Consider the following 15,508-nt stretch of genomic DNA (forward strand, 5'->3'; position numbering starts at 1 on the left):
ATTTAAGTTGACAGGTCTAGATACAAGTACAGAATAAAAACTTGTCCAATTTGTTTCATCTTTCACTCGAGTTGTTGCTGTAAAGAACAAGAGACGATCTCGTTCTGTGGCTGTGTTGTGGTTATTATCTGTCTCCTTCTGACTTAACAAGACTGTTTTGTACACACAGGGAAAACCAGGATACAAAGGAGAGAAGGTATTGTATGGATTCTAGTCTCATAATGTTCCCTTATAGTTAGTTAAAGTATAGGGTTCCCACGCTTGTGGAAAATCTGCAACAATGAGAGAAACTGGAGAATTATGTTTTCCAGACGTACAGTGCTATGAAGGACACATACACAGAAAAGACTTCGGAAGTATCATGGCAGTGTGTTTGCTTTTTTCATCTGTGTTTAATGTCAAGCTTGTCTGCAAGTATCTCTTGTTACTTTTCTTTTGAAGAAATCTTCTGAAGTTTGTAATTACATAAATCCCATGTCATTAGTCTTGGCTCAGCAGCTCCTGGCTGGGATATTAAAACCCATTACTCCAAGATAACTGGTTGGAAATTGTGCTCTGTTTCATAAAGTTGTTTTAGGGAATCCATGGAATTTGATGATAAGTCTGAAACTGTGCAAAATGACATTATGCCCCACTGAAGGATCTCACTAAACTGTTTCTGTTCTCTTATAGGGAGAGAGAGGGGAGTGTGGCACACCCGGAATTAAAGGAGACAGAGTATGTTGCCCTTTAATGTTATAAAACCTTAAACCTAACAGAACCACTTAAGATTAAAATATTGTTTGTGATCATCATGGAGTATGGACTTTAAATAACTCTTACTTTTTTCTAGGGTCCTGAAGGTACTGTTGGTCCAAGAGGAAATCGTGGACTTCAGGTGAAATCTACCTTCCAGTTATCATCCAATTGATCGTTTGCTAAATCCTGCCCCCCCCTTAGTTACTGTTGCTCAAGCTTTCCATTCTAGCAAGACACATATGTAATTAACAATAACAGTGGCAGATTTACCAGTTGAAATGCCTGATGATTTTGATGGCTGAAATTTTCATTTCAAAGTTTCCCTCTGTTACCTCACACTTCAGGGTTTGCCTGGTCCACCTGGTGACATCGGACCTGAAGGGGCAATGGGTAAAAAAGTAAGTATTCCTCTGTTTAATTCTTCTGAAATTACTGCTTAATATGTTTGAATCAAACTCTGAAATGAGGAGTGTTAAGTACAAACAGAAACGAAGGCTGTTTTCATATTAGGTACAGTTGCTTTGTACCATGTCTGAGTACAGTTGCCTCCCCTCTCCACTGCCCAGACAGCTCTCACATTAGCATTGCTGTTCCGTACCTGAGTGCACTTGCGTATCTACACATGTCGGAAAAAGTAGGTGACAGTACGCAGCAGGTTGGTTTTCAACTCCCCAAAAAAACACAAAGAAGAAGAGAAGAGTACACTTAACACTCAATAATACTCAAGACCACCTTTTCAAGTGGAGCCTTGCATTCAGTGTTCAAACTAATCAAATGAACTGGACTTTGGGGTCAAGTGTACCCAGATCCAGGCCCGCGTCTCTGATGTGAAAGCCTCCTAAGATAGGAGTAAATCAAAGTTTTTCCTGTGACTGGTCTTTCCTATATACATAACAGTGTGTTCACTTTGTGTCTGAGACTGGCCTTTCCCCTTCTCCTGTCCAAATGCATTGATCAAAGGTGACCCACAGTCTCAAAACCAGATGCATACCTGAAGGATACTGTTTTTTTTGTTTTTTTTTGGGTTGAATGCATAAACTACTTTCCAGTCTGGTTTGAATTAAGCCTCTTCCATAGCTGTATGAAAGGGCTGTCCATGTCATTGGATTCATCAGCACAAAGATAATGAATAACCCTGGTACCTGTGGAGCAGCAGAGGTGAAAAATCACATATGTTGCTGCGTGTGGAAGAATATAAATTAAGAAGACATGTGACATAATGAAGTGTTCTCACTGTTCTTTTTTCTCAGAATAAGATTACACTCACGAAATTGACATTTAAAATGCGTTTAGATTAAATCAATTCATCATGGGCATAAATAACATCACAAATGTCAAGTAGCCCTACGAACTGATCGGGTGACCATACATTCAAACACTTATTTGTGAGTTATGATCCATCACCACTGGAACATTTGAAACCCCTCTGAAGTACCTCATCTGTTATTACCTTGTCAGCCTATTTGTCTGCTCCTACTTTTTAAGCCCCCTCGCCCGTGTTATAGCTGCCAATTCTGCCATGAGCCAACACTCCCCACCAAGTGTTCCCTCCTTAATTATTTTGGAAGAATGTTCATGTTGATTGTCTGGCTGTCATCCTATATCACCTGAATGGCAGACTAATGTCTGGCTTTAAACAATGTCCCAACTTGCCTGAAAGGGCAAGGAAAAGGAAAAAAAAGTGCCGGTATGCACCTACTAACATTTCCACGCCCTCTTCACGTCTCTTGTGTGCCCTCCTGCTGCACACTATGGCCTTGATTTACAGCTCCTGAGTGAATAATTGCATTCTTTACCAATAAAGTCTTGACTGAAGGAATGAAGGAACCCCCATAGTACATGTTAAAACCCCCCAGAATAGCCGATTATTAGAGGAAGGAAAAGCAGTTTATGTATGTTTATATGAGTGAGCAGCGGAAGAAACTAGAAGCCTTTGCTGTCCAATCATGTCAGTGAGGCCAAGAGTCAGATTAACAAAGCTACTGTATTTGTGCAGCTGTTAATGCATCTCTGTGCATGTACTGACACATTCTGTCCCTGCCTGTCTTTTTATAGGGGGAAAGGGGACTTTCTGGGCCACCTGGAATCCAAGGGGAAACAGGGATTGGCCTTCCGGGACCCAAGGTGAAGTGTGCCACCCTATTGTTTGGGAAAATGAAGTCATGAAAACATAATAATCCACCTGTGTCTCACCCTGTTTGTGCTCTCCTCTCACGCTCTGGCACTCCACAGGGTGATGTTGGTTTCCAGGGGCAACCAGGGCCCCCCGGTCCTCCAGGACTTGGCGAGCCTGGACCACCGGTGAGTAAGAAGTCCGTGCACAAGACTGAGGCTAAAGCTGCATGACCCAGGCAAGAATTCAGCACGCTGGGCAGCACTATTGTCGTACTGCAGGGTGAAGCTTTGGTGAACTATGCTTAACTGTTGTAATGTTAATATGTATTTTAGTAGGTTTCACATTTACATGACGTAAGGCTAAGAGGATGAGGACACTATAGCAGATTACTACACTGGTGCTTTTAATGTTTTTAATTCTGATATTGCAGCATCTTAGCTCTCACACACTGGATGCTCCAGTCTTTAACAGAAATGTTTCCTAATATATCTTCTAATCCCACAACTGAGAACTGAGAAATGCTCCTTGGCTTTGGACGTAATGCTTGGTCAGGCTTCTTCTGTATAACATAAGTCAGTTAGTTGGGCTAACATTTGTAGCAACATCAGCAGACAAATACACCATTTCTTATGCTTTTGCTCTTGTGTTTTTGGTTTAGAAAGCCTAATGAAAAAAGACATGACCCTCGTTTTCAGTGTCATGTATTACTCTTAAAGGACCTGAAAACTTGAATTAGTTTTGCTAGTAGTTTAGCACTTAAAGGAACTGTGGGGGTGTGGTTTGATAAGATTTTGACTGACAGCGCCAGCAGCATAAGCAAATAACTCAACAACTGTCATAACATTTTGTTTTGAATGTTGCTGAATCTTCATTCACTTATTTCCAACCATTAAGTTAAGCAAGGACCAAGCCACAAATACAGAAAACACAATCACAAGAACTGTTTGGATTCTGATGGAGAAAATACTTTTTAGGGGCCTTTAATAAATCTCTGATTTGAAAAATCCAAAGCTTGACAGGCCTGCTATGTCTAGATACAGCTGCAAAGCTATGACTACACAATCATTGTTCACTGGTGAGGGTTTAGTGATTTAAAATGTTCATTTTTTAAATGTTCCTCCAGTGGTCATTTATATCATTTTGTTTTACTCAGGGGCCTCAAGGGCCACAGGGAGTCCAAGGAGAGAGAGGACCAATAGGAGAGGGTTTCCCTGGACCAAAGGTGAGCTCGTGTTAATGTCTTTTATGTTGCAGCCTCATGGGGCTCACAGTTTTTTCCTGGGAGGCTTATGCACCGAAGCCAGTTAAAAGCTTTGAACCCTCTTAACCCCATTTTCATGCATTCATCTTCACTTCACCCACCTACCCACTGACCTGCACAAAGGCCCCGTCTGGGCTCCAGATTCCAGGACGCAATGACAGGAAATTGACAACGTGTATGGTTACAAAAGATGATAACACAACACAGAGGTTCCATAAATTCACATACGTATGGCTCTCATTACCTCATGGTACTGATCCAGTCCATTGATTGTCCTCAATAGAGGACATGAGAACAGGCCGGTACTGAGTAGGAGATGCAGAGATAATACAGGAAAATAGCCAGGACACCTCAAGACATGACAGACTGAGTGACTCAGAGAGAGGGGAAAGAATGAGTCTGTTCCTGCATCTGTGTCTTGTCAGGATGTACAGACACACACACACACACACACACATATATTGTCTGTCTCCCACATATGGACACACACCCACACAGGTGCACACGAGCAGAAGTTCCAGAGAAGAGACTGGAAACTGCTCCTCAGTTCATTTCAAAAATTACACATGGTGACAGATTATTTTCAGCTCTGTAAGTGAACAAAGTCAACACTTAGTTCTATGTCATTGTCGCTGCAGAAGCTGTTATTAACAGTGGAGATGTTGCTTTGTAAAAACATGAGTGCTTCCTTCAAGATTGTAGGTGTAAAATCTGAACAAACCCCTTTGATAAATGCAGACAGTTAAATTAAGTGTGATCAAGTTGATGGAATGTGTTTAGGTACTGATAAAGATAATCACTTTGGCTTTGTTACAACATTAACACTGGCTTTACATCAGAAGGTGCACTATCTGTAATTCAGGTTAAATCCTTATATTTTCCACTTGTCCCAGACCTTCATCTAATTTATCATCTGTCAACTTTCCTCTGAGATGGTAACTGCTGGTTTCCACCCTCAAACAGGCGGAGGTGTACCCCCCCCTGTTAAAGATTGGCCTCAGGGTGTGGGGGTGTTGCTCGTTTTTTTTTTTTTTTTTTCCTCCCCTCAACAGGAGATTTGACCGTGACTCGCAGATGGCGTTCTAGCTCCAAAGCAGCGTTCTTCACATGACGTGTCTCAACAAGCTCCAGATTCACAAGAGCTCAGCAGCAATATTACCTTTTTTCCACATCATTAGCACCTCGGCTTGTGCACTAAAATGAGGGATCACAGAGTTATGACAATAAAGCTATACTTTTTGAAGCTGACATGCAAATGCAGCATTACTATGCTAATAAATGTAGTCCTGTGTCTGACACTGTATTTCTGTTGTCCTTGGATGACCTTGGAAGACAGGGAAATTATCTCGAGGGAAATAAGACTTCTCTGCAGAGTCATACCCAGACAGACTTTATGCTGCACTCTTTTTATTGTACTTACTGTCAACTTGGATTACTGGTCTAATCCCTCACTGTAGTTCTATTCCTGCTTTTTTCCCTGTTTTTTATATTTATAGATCCCCTCCAGACACATTTAAAGTCACATAGAGTACTTTGCTTTGAATCATATTTTTGTCCAACGTGTTTTAAAACTGGTCAGTAAAGCGCTGAGAAGGGGTTAAAATCACACCTACTCCCTCTCCCTCTTTACAGAAACCATCATGCAGTTATGAATATGCCTCAGGCTTTTGGCCCAGTTACACACAGAAAACCTAATATAGTACAAACCCCACACTTAGAGTGAGAGCGTGCAACTTTTTAAATAAAGAAATGTCAATGACCAGCAGTTTATGGTGGCTAATGTTAGCTAACAGTAGCAAACTTAAGATATAAATTGCTGTGTAACTGACTAACTAATTGTGCTTCACTTACACTGTGCTTTAGTATGTGCCATTATCCTGTATTTGTATCTTAATTATCTCATATAGTTACATAGTCTCTCTTTACAAGAAGCCAAGCTGATTCTAACCATGTGTGTTTCACGAGTCTGATTTTGGAAGCATACTGCGTGTGTCGTATAAAACTTTTACTGAACTGGCTGGAAAACACTTAGACTGAAATATCATGTTATCTGGAACAGTAATCTGAGCTCATTCTAACAACATGCGTTTGGTGTCTGCGCAGTCTGAACTATTAATTTCATTTACATCATAAAGAGACTGACCAATATTATTAGCTTACCACAGACTGAGCTACCTCAGCAGCTACTGGATGGACAGCCATGACATTTGTTACAGATATCCATTGAGATCAGTTGCACTATCAGCACACATAACATCACGTTTTTCACTTTATCCCATGAAATAGCTCAGCATCTACTGGATGGATTGGCATGAAATTTTGTGCTGACATTCATGTTCCCAGTGACTGTGGTTAACTGGTGGATCTTTTCTCTCTTGTTGTTTTGAGTGAAATGCTTCAGCAGATTATGGGATTGCCATGAAGTTTGGTACAGACATTAATGTTCCCCTTTAGATAAATTTTTTGAACTTTGCTGATCTTCTGACTTTTCTGCCACCACGCTCCTATGTGTCATTTTCTCATACATTTAACTGCTATTTCAAGAGGCAAAATGGTATAACTTATCTATCTGTCCTCACAGGGAGAGCGAGGCTTGGAGGGGCCACGGGGGCCCAGAGGACAGCCGGGCGCTGGAATCAAAGGAGACAAGGTAGAGTACACAGAGGCTGTAAATAAGATGCCTGGCTGAAAAGCCTTCACACAGGCATGAAGATATAGCTAGAGTCTCGTTACTAAGAAGGCCAAGAGTTGGCAGAGTCACCAGTGAATGCATTCAGTGTGGTGTTATGTAGGAGGTCACAGTCTATAGGTGATGAATTAAGGTTAAAACTTGGGGAGTGTAGGAGGAGGGAGGACTGATGAATGTGGGAAAGTTAGCTGTACACTGCCACAGTCAGACAAAGGTATTCTCTCTACCCTTCAGGATGTGTTTGCAGCCATCTGGCTATCTTTGAGCTTGCAGACGTTGACAGAGACATGACCAGGAGACTTTAAAATGTGTTTTAAGTTATGTCACTGGAAAATGACGTTAACATTTAGGAATGAAGAAACTGTCACCCCTCAAAAACACAGGTCTTTTAAAACATAAAGCTTTATATACATGGGAGTTCATGCCAAAGATTGTGATGACAGTTTTACTGTGGCCATGTGCTGAAGTTCATCAAAATAATTGCAACGTTTTCATGTGGTAATGACAAACCGCTGCCTACAGGTTTTTCTATGCGTTAACATATTTATACTGTTGATGCTGCATGTGACGGATGAAAAGACACTGAAAAAAAAACAAAGAAAAGCAAATGTCACTGAGTTGCTGCATGTGTATATAAAGCTTTTAATGCATGTGCATGAATGTACTCAACACTATTCATTACTGAGCCAAAAGGAAATGAACAGGATCTTGGCAAAGACTCCTGTTGGGTGCTTTCCACACGCAGTAAATCATGAAATGTCCTAGTTGGCATTTGAGTGTGATATTGTCATACTATCAACATGCTTTACATGCTGTTATCATCATTAACCTCCTCTCTTACCTGAATCTGTAGGGGGACTTTGGACCACCAGGTCTTCCAGGGCCGCTCGGCCTTCCAGGAGTAGGCATACAGGGCGAGAAGGCAAGTATTTTATTTATAAAGTGACTCCTACTGTGAAGTAAACTGCTATAGAATGACAGTTTTGCATGTTATTTCTTAATTCCTTTAATGCCCCCCCCATGTAAAAATAATTCTACCATCAGGGTGACATTTGCAGTTTTGACAGTTCCATCTAGAACTTCCAACAATCTCTGGATTCTTCAGCTGTACTTTACTACTTACTTGTGTTTAGTGCTAATTAGCGAGTGCTAGCAAGCTAATATGCTAAACTAAAATGGTCACTATGGTAAATATTATTCCTGCTACGTGTCATTATGTTAGCGTTATAATTGTGAGTCTGGCTGACTGCTGATCACATTACGTTTGATTCACTAATACTCCACTGCAGAGCACTGTACATCATTTGTATGCTGCTTTGGACAAACCAAATGAATAAATGTAAAAGTAAACATTAGCATGCTGATTATAGTATTTAGCTGAAAGCACCACTACAGCTAAGTAGAGAGCCACCAGCATGATTTTAGACTGAATAATGAGCCACTAATACATTAATGCTTGTTGCTGCCATTGAAAAAAGGGGGCTTGGAAGAGGCACCAGCTATGGGGAATTCAAAATCCTGAAAATAAAGATGAATTAGATGATGTAGCCTGTGTATAAGGTCAGGCTGACTGATTGGCCATCATAATTAAACCAACATGATGCATAAGTTTGCATAAGTGTTTGTGTTTTGGAGCAACAGCTGGAAACTCAATGGAGACCGTTTCCTGCTGACAGCTGAGCCAAAGATCACTTCTCTGATATCAAAACACAAGTTAATTACTGTCAGAAAATGGTTCTGGTTCGCTGCTCGCTGACGTGTGGAAAGGAGGGAGACAGGTTTGTGCACCATGTGCTCTCACACTGCACTACTAATAAACTTTGGTTTTATACAAACCTGATTTTGTTTAAAGCACAAGGCGATGTGTATAAACAAAGCTCAAAATGTTCCGTTAACAGTGTGTTCAGATCTTGTCTGGACTGAAGAAAAGATGTGCAATAATGAATTGTTATTTGATATTGTAACTGCTGGACTGTAAATAGCCAATGATAGATGGTTTCTCTCTTTATTACTGCATCCATTTATCCTTGCAGGGCATGGAAGGACCAAGGGGGCCACCAGGAAGCAGGGGCCTACCTGGAGAGGGTGCGCCTGGACCCAAGGTGTGTAGATACACCCACAGAGTTGTCTGAGAGGCTCTGTAAAATATTATTCTTTCAGGAGGCCAGAAATCATAGTCAGGACCCGGCACCAATGGTTTAAAATGGGATACAATAAAAAATATTTTTGTCTCACACAGGGAGACCAAGGGCTGCCAGGTGAGGTTGGTGCCCCAGGAGAGAGAGGGGCTGGAGACCCTGGAGCTAAGGTAGGTCTAAGCCCTGCAGTGAAATCCACATCAGCAGAAACCATCTACAGTTTTCCAGAGTTTAAGGTTTCCATTTGTGAATCTGTCCTCAGGGCGAGCCAGGATCACAGGGAATGTCAGGTTTGCCAGGGCTGCCAGGAGAGGACGGAGCCCCTGGACAGAAGGTAGTTTGGAGGTTGTTTTCTCCTGTATAAGTAGTCAAAAGTGATTTCAGTGTGTGCATATAAGTGTTTGTGTCATTAGGGTGAGCCAGGAGCTCCAGGTCTCAGAGGACTAGAGGGGGCACCTGGCATTGGCACTCAGGGTGAAAAGGTAAAGAAAACAAAAAGTGACCTTCCCTGATCACTTTTTTTGCTTGTCTTGCAGTAAGATTTTATTGCACTATACATGACAATTTAAGCAACTATAAGATTAGTTATTGTATTCCCAATGATGAACTTTTAAGGGTGACCAAGGACAAAGAGGAATAAGAGGCTTGACTGGTCCACCTGGCATTGCTGGACCTTCAGGACCAAAGGTGAGAAGCTATTAAGACATCATTAGCTACTTTATAATTCTCTATATTTGGCACTGTGGCCCTCTGGGAGGGTATAAATGTCATGGAGTGATAAGAAAAGATAAACAGCTGAGTTAATGATTTTAACCACTTGGCTTGCATTAATCTTCATCAGGGAGAACCAGGGGCACAAGGCAGGGCGGGGGCTCCTGGTCCACCAGGCCGTTTCATTGCAGGACCCAAGGTAAGTGCTATCAGTTCCTCTGCAGTGACTATGCAGTTAGAAAACTGTAGAAGCCTGCACATTGCCTGATTGATGTTGAAAATCAGGACTCAAGTCGGACTCGAGTCCAAGTCCCGTACTTGAGCACTAGAACATATAATGTATGGATGGATTGATATAATCTCCATTTTAATATTGTGACTCAGTGAAAGTCAAAGACACATTTTGACAATAGCAAATGCCAGTCTACAATCTAAAATCATTACAGGAGAGGAGGTCATACTGTCAGTGAACTGACTCAGTAATAACAGATACACAGCAAGATCTAATATAACATTTCTGAACGTTAGCTAACATTAGCCACCACTTACTGAACTGAGTGGGAGCAAATGTGTGTTTTATCGCTTCATTTGCAAGACGAAGACTGTGTTATTTCTAATTTCAAAAGTTACATAATCTCACTGTAAAATAACTACTGCATTATTACCTCAGTCTGAGGACTAGTGTTACCTAGCGTTTAACATTTCATTTGGTATTATACTCTCAGAATACATGTTCTTAGATATTTTTCACTTAATTAAATTGTAACCAAACTAACTCGGGGGACTCAGGGTGGAAAAGGAGGGTGGGCTGTGTAGCTTTTGGGCCCAAAGCATATTTTAGCCCCAGTATAGGGAAACGCTGACTGTTGGGTGGTTTGATCTCTAGCAATACACCATATTTTGTATCACAATCAATTAGCATGTAACTAAGTAAATTTCTAGTGTTACAGGAATATTAAATGTTTTCTAGGGTGACAATGGCCCAAGTGGTCCTCCTGGTCCGATCGGGGAAACTGGCTACGGACTTCCTGGTCCAAAGGTGAGAAAACAACAATGTGCAAATCTAATTCATGCCTTGGATGTTTGCCTGTTAACACACACTCAAAGTCAGATTTTGTAAGCATGTTGTCACAGCTGAACAGTATGTTTGGAAAAACAGTTATAGGAATGAGATGTAATGAGAGGCAGGTCCAGCAGCATGTGTGCACTTTGATCTTGACAACCATATTCTAGGATCCAGCAAGAACAGAGAAGATGTCAAAAAGAATGAGAAACACAAAGCTACATCCTGTCGTGCTATTCTCACTCCTGCATTTGTTGTAACTTTCAGCAAATAAAATGCTACAGCATATTTAAGTTTTTTCTTTCCTCTGTTTTGATGTATTGCGCAATACTTAGAATACAGAAGCACGCAAAGGAGCTGAAAGCACATGTGTCCATTTACATTCACATTCCACTTCAGCTTCCTTTGAAAATTGATCTATAAATCACTTTGCATCCTGTGCATGAATGAATTATTGACTTATTTTGTATCCGTGTGCCGTAGGGTGACCGTGGAGATCCAGGGTCCTGCAGGTCCATTTGGTCCCAAAGGAGATGGCTATCCTGGCCCCATGGTGAGAAAGTTATTCAGCTGCTGACATGCCCATCTGGCCACTCATAAATCTGTACATTCACACCATCCATCTACACATTATATCAACACCTCCATCCATCTGTCTTTTGTCTTCTGTATTCTACCCATCAGTTCCAGCCATCTATCCGTCAGTGTGACATTTATTACCAAAAGTTACAGTAGCTGGCCTTGTATACCTCCCGAGTATGTTCTCCTTAATTAAGACCATAGCACAGGAGACACTGTGGTGGAATCAGGAGTATATGTGACCACTGACGAAGAGATTTAAAGGAATAGTTCACAATTTTGAGAAAATATGCTTATAGGCTTTTTTGGGTTAGATGAGAGGATCAGTACCACTGTCATGTCTGTACTGCAATATGAAGCTCCAGCCAGCACATGGTTAGCTTAGCTTAGCATAAAGACTGGAAACAGCTAGCCTGGCTCTTTCGAAAGGTAACAAAATCCATCTACCAGCCCCAGTGAAGTTCACCAGCTGATAAGTTACGTCTTGTTCTTTCCAAAAGCTGACGTGTAAAAATGATAATGTGCTGTATTGTTTAGGGCCCTCCTGGTCTGCCTGGACTTCCTGGAGAACCTGGCCCAGAAGGGTTGGGCATCCCTGGACCAAAGGTGAGAACTTGGTTCTGTGAGACCAAAAATAATGTTTGTCAAGTAGGTGTGGCAGATGAGAACAACACAACAAAGAAAGCAATGTGTCTGTCATAGAGTTGCAGTGATGTGTGTCACACTAGTGTAGTTTGTGTGAGATCATTTTACTTGTTTAAACTTTTAAATACTTTTATTACATTAAATAGCATTAGCAATATGAGATCAGTCTGGGTGTTGCAGTCATCTGCCTTACTTTACTGTATTTTACTGTTTTGGCCGGTCAGTGTCTCAACACACAGAATACACACACCTCATATCAGCACTAGTTTCAATGCTCATTATTACATATACATGTCACAGAATCAATTCAACACGTGTACAAACATTTTTCTTATTTTACCCTGGTGAGCAGCATTGCAACATAATTGCAGCCATACATTTGAAATGTTTGGCTATGTTTTTTATTACTGTATCTTTCCAGCACTTTACAGTGTGATGTAATACCTAATATGATACCAGTGACTTCATTGTGCGTGCCACGTGAGGCCAAAATTAGTAGTGCAGGAGTTTTGCAAAATGAACCTCTGTTGTGTTGATGTAGGATCAGTTTCAGAGCTGCAGTATGGATGGAGATAAGTGAAAATATCTCCCCAGTGAAAGACTGGCTCATTTGTTTGAGGAAGCTAATTAAAGGAAACAAGATTTTACAGGGGTTCATTTGCCTGATGGATTGTAAAGTGCTGCATCAAGTATTCATATATCTTCACTGTTTTCCTCTTTGCAGGGGGATATTGGTTTCCGAGGGTTGCCTGGTTTACCAGGACCTCCAGGCGAAGGACTCCAAGGACCTCCGGTACTTGATGACTTTCACTTTTTCCAGATTTTACTCCTAAGCCTAAAATGACTTCAATTTTGAGTTGATTTGTAATGCATAAAAAACAGACTTTATGCTGTTTCTGCAAACACGAGTCAAGGACAACATTCTACTGTGTTAACTTATGCAGGAAGCTGTCTGTAATTTTATTTGACATACAAGCAGATGGTTATGATTGAGTCATATTCTCTGAAGAATTGTGTCTTTGCTGCAGTCAGAGACTTCCAGATTGAAAAAAGAGTGCTTCATCTTGTGTGTGAACATGCCCACCACAGGGGCTTTATATTCAAAGGCTGCCAGTTCATTTGTTCAGGGTATTTATCATAATTTCCCGTACAGCACTTGACACATTGGTGCGAAGTGTGAATCTCCACAGACATATGTGTCTGATGAGAAGCACTTGGCCTAACAGGCCTATATGAAGCAACACTCGGCACCCATATGTCCTCAAATATCACGCCCAGATTCCCTGCAGACTTCAGACCAGTGTCTCTGCAGGTCTGAGCACTGCCACAGTCCTGCAGCAGTAGGCAAGATTTAATTGAGGACTCAACTAAAGCCCTCAAATGGGAAAAAGTGAGAAAGCAGATCATGCTGGCAGACTCCTGTCCTTATCATGCTGAGAAAATGGTGGAGTCAGAAATTCATGACTCAGTATTATGAAACAGGGATAATCCTCACCTCGAAAATGCTATTTCCTAGAAAACTGACAGGTTTTTAAAAGTGTGTCTCACATTCATCTTACATCAGGTGTGGAAGTTAAATCATTGATCGAACATGTGTGACACTTGGCTGACCTGTCCTGATGGAATATGATCTCATTCTCACATTTGAAAGTCAGTTGACACTAGAAATGTGTTACATCAGAACCTTAATATACAGATTTTTATTCCATTGGATCATCCCATGGGGTGATATCATGGATTAGTTTCTCTAATACAGTTACACTCAGTTCAATCAAAAACAAGCAAAGATCATTAAATCAGAGCAAGGATATGAAGCCCCAAAGTGAACAGTGTTAGATAAATAAATCTTATTTCATGTTACTGCAGAAATGTCACTAATACCCACCCTGTCATCTTTGAGCCAATCACATATCCCCCTGTTATTACTGTTACCAAATGTAGCCAGTTAGCGCCTAGCTGGAGCAACATCAGCCCCGACATAATTCAGAATCAGTCAGAAACAATGCACAGATGACTAACTTCTCCTTTTGTTCATCTTAACAAGGCTACACATGATACTGCTGCTCTGTTTGTGGTTTCTTAAGAGTGTGTGTGTGTAGGATGTAATACTGTAATTTTTTTATTGTGTTGGATAAGAAGTCAGTGTTAATAGCAGCAGCTAAATGGTTAATTTAGTTCACTCCAGAATTGTGTCTAACTTAAACTAAAGTTCAGATTTTTGAATGATAGGGGATAGGTCTGTACTTACAGCTGCAGTTAAACACAGGAAACCTGACCTGAACCAGAAGAAAGGGAGTTCAGTGACTGGACTTGCCACACAGCTTCAGTTGCCACAGACCAAGCCAGAAAACCACTACATGTTCAATCTCCAAATCTACTAAAATCTACATGAAAACCATCTATCAGCATATCAGCATTAGAAAATATAAATAATTAAAGGACTTCTGTCTCAGCAGGATTTAAAAACCATGTCCATGCTTTTATCTTAAGTAGGCTCAACTGCTATAATGGTGTCTTTACAAGTGGAAAGACAAGTCGATCAGACAGCTGCAGCTGATTCATAACGCTGCTGCTGAAGAGGAACACATCACTTCAGTTCTTCAGTTCAAAGAGCTGATTTTATAATTCTACTGTTGGTTTGTAAAGCACTGAATGGTTTAGGGCCAAATACCTTTCTGATCTGCTGTTACCTCATGAGACATCCAGACCCCTCAGGTCGTCTGCTCAACTCTCAGCTCTTTTAAATCAAGGCTGAAAACTTATTCATATTCACATTTTAACTGCAGTGTCATTTTATTCTCCTGCTTCATTTAACCTTTAACTTAATTCTATCTTCTCTTTTATTTTATTCTTATCAAATCCTATTCATATTAATCTTTTTATATGACCCTGTCTTTCTTTTCTATCTCATCTTACTGCCTTGTTATGTCTTGTGAGTGGCCTTGTTGTTGAATGGTGCTGCAGCATACTAATAATCTTACCTTGCCCTGCAGGGTAACCCTGGGCGATCTGGCCCACCGGGGCCAACAGGGCCACAAGGACAAGGAGTTCAAGGGCCAAAGGTAGGCTGTGATTTGGTGTCTTGCTATAATAATTCGGTAAACTATATCTGAGAGCTTTCTGCTGCCTTGCACATTAATATTGTCTCCAGTAGTTTAACCAACAGCATATCCGTATATTACCTGTATCTGTGTGTTTCTGTCACTTACTGTGTTGAATTGTGTTTGACTCAGGGTGAACAGGGGGCTCAAGGTGTGACAGGGCCAAGGGGGCTTCCTGGAGAGGGCTTTCCGGGCGCTAAGGTGAGTTATGGACTTTTGAATGTGAGGTTGTGTGTGCGCGTCATGCTCCGATCACTGACATTCATTTTGCCGTGCTGCGTGTGACAGGGTGACCGCGGCTCGGCAGGGGAGAGGGGGCTGAAGGGAATCAAAGGAGATATGGGAGATCCTGGAACCCCGGGGCAACCTGTGAGTGACACCTATGATGCTTTTATATCCCTATTTACTGTATATTGCTGTGTGACTGGCTTAAGCTTTCTCAGCTGTGTGAAAATGTAATATAATTA

At 41.2% G+C, this 15,508-nt stretch overlaps 1 protein-coding gene across 1 annotated transcript in view; it reads left to right on the forward strand.

The window, feature by feature from the left end:
* The window catches only part of LOC108880232 (collagen alpha-1(XXVIII) chain-like), a 28,432-nt gene that overhangs the window by 7,782 nt on the left and 5,142 nt on the right, over positions 1-15,508 (forward strand). The window contains 23 exon segments of the mRNA XM_018671688.2: positions 170-196; positions 673-717; positions 833-877; positions 1,083-1,136; positions 2,794-2,862; positions 2,971-3,039; positions 4,008-4,076; positions 6,697-6,765; positions 7,658-7,726; positions 8,838-8,906; positions 9,044-9,112; positions 9,205-9,276; positions 9,356-9,424; positions 9,558-9,629; positions 9,784-9,852; positions 10,624-10,692; positions 11,200-11,217; positions 11,219-11,269; positions 11,833-11,901; positions 12,665-12,733; positions 14,934-15,002; positions 15,174-15,242; positions 15,330-15,410. Of these exon segments, the coding sequence (XP_018527204.1) occupies positions 170-196; positions 673-717; positions 833-877; positions 1,083-1,136; positions 2,794-2,862; positions 2,971-3,039; positions 4,008-4,076; positions 6,697-6,765; positions 7,658-7,726; positions 8,838-8,906; positions 9,044-9,112; positions 9,205-9,276; positions 9,356-9,424; positions 9,558-9,629; positions 9,784-9,852; positions 10,624-10,692; positions 11,200-11,217; positions 11,219-11,269; positions 11,833-11,901; positions 12,665-12,733; positions 14,934-15,002; positions 15,174-15,242; positions 15,330-15,410 (1,431 nt within the window).

The sequence above is a fragment of the Lates calcarifer genome, linkage group LG7_2, assembly GCF_001640805.2.
Source record: "Lates calcarifer isolate ASB-BC8 linkage group LG7_2, TLL_Latcal_v3, whole genome shotgun sequence".
Classification (NCBI taxonomy): Eukaryota; Metazoa; Chordata; class Actinopteri; family Centropomidae; genus Lates; species Lates calcarifer.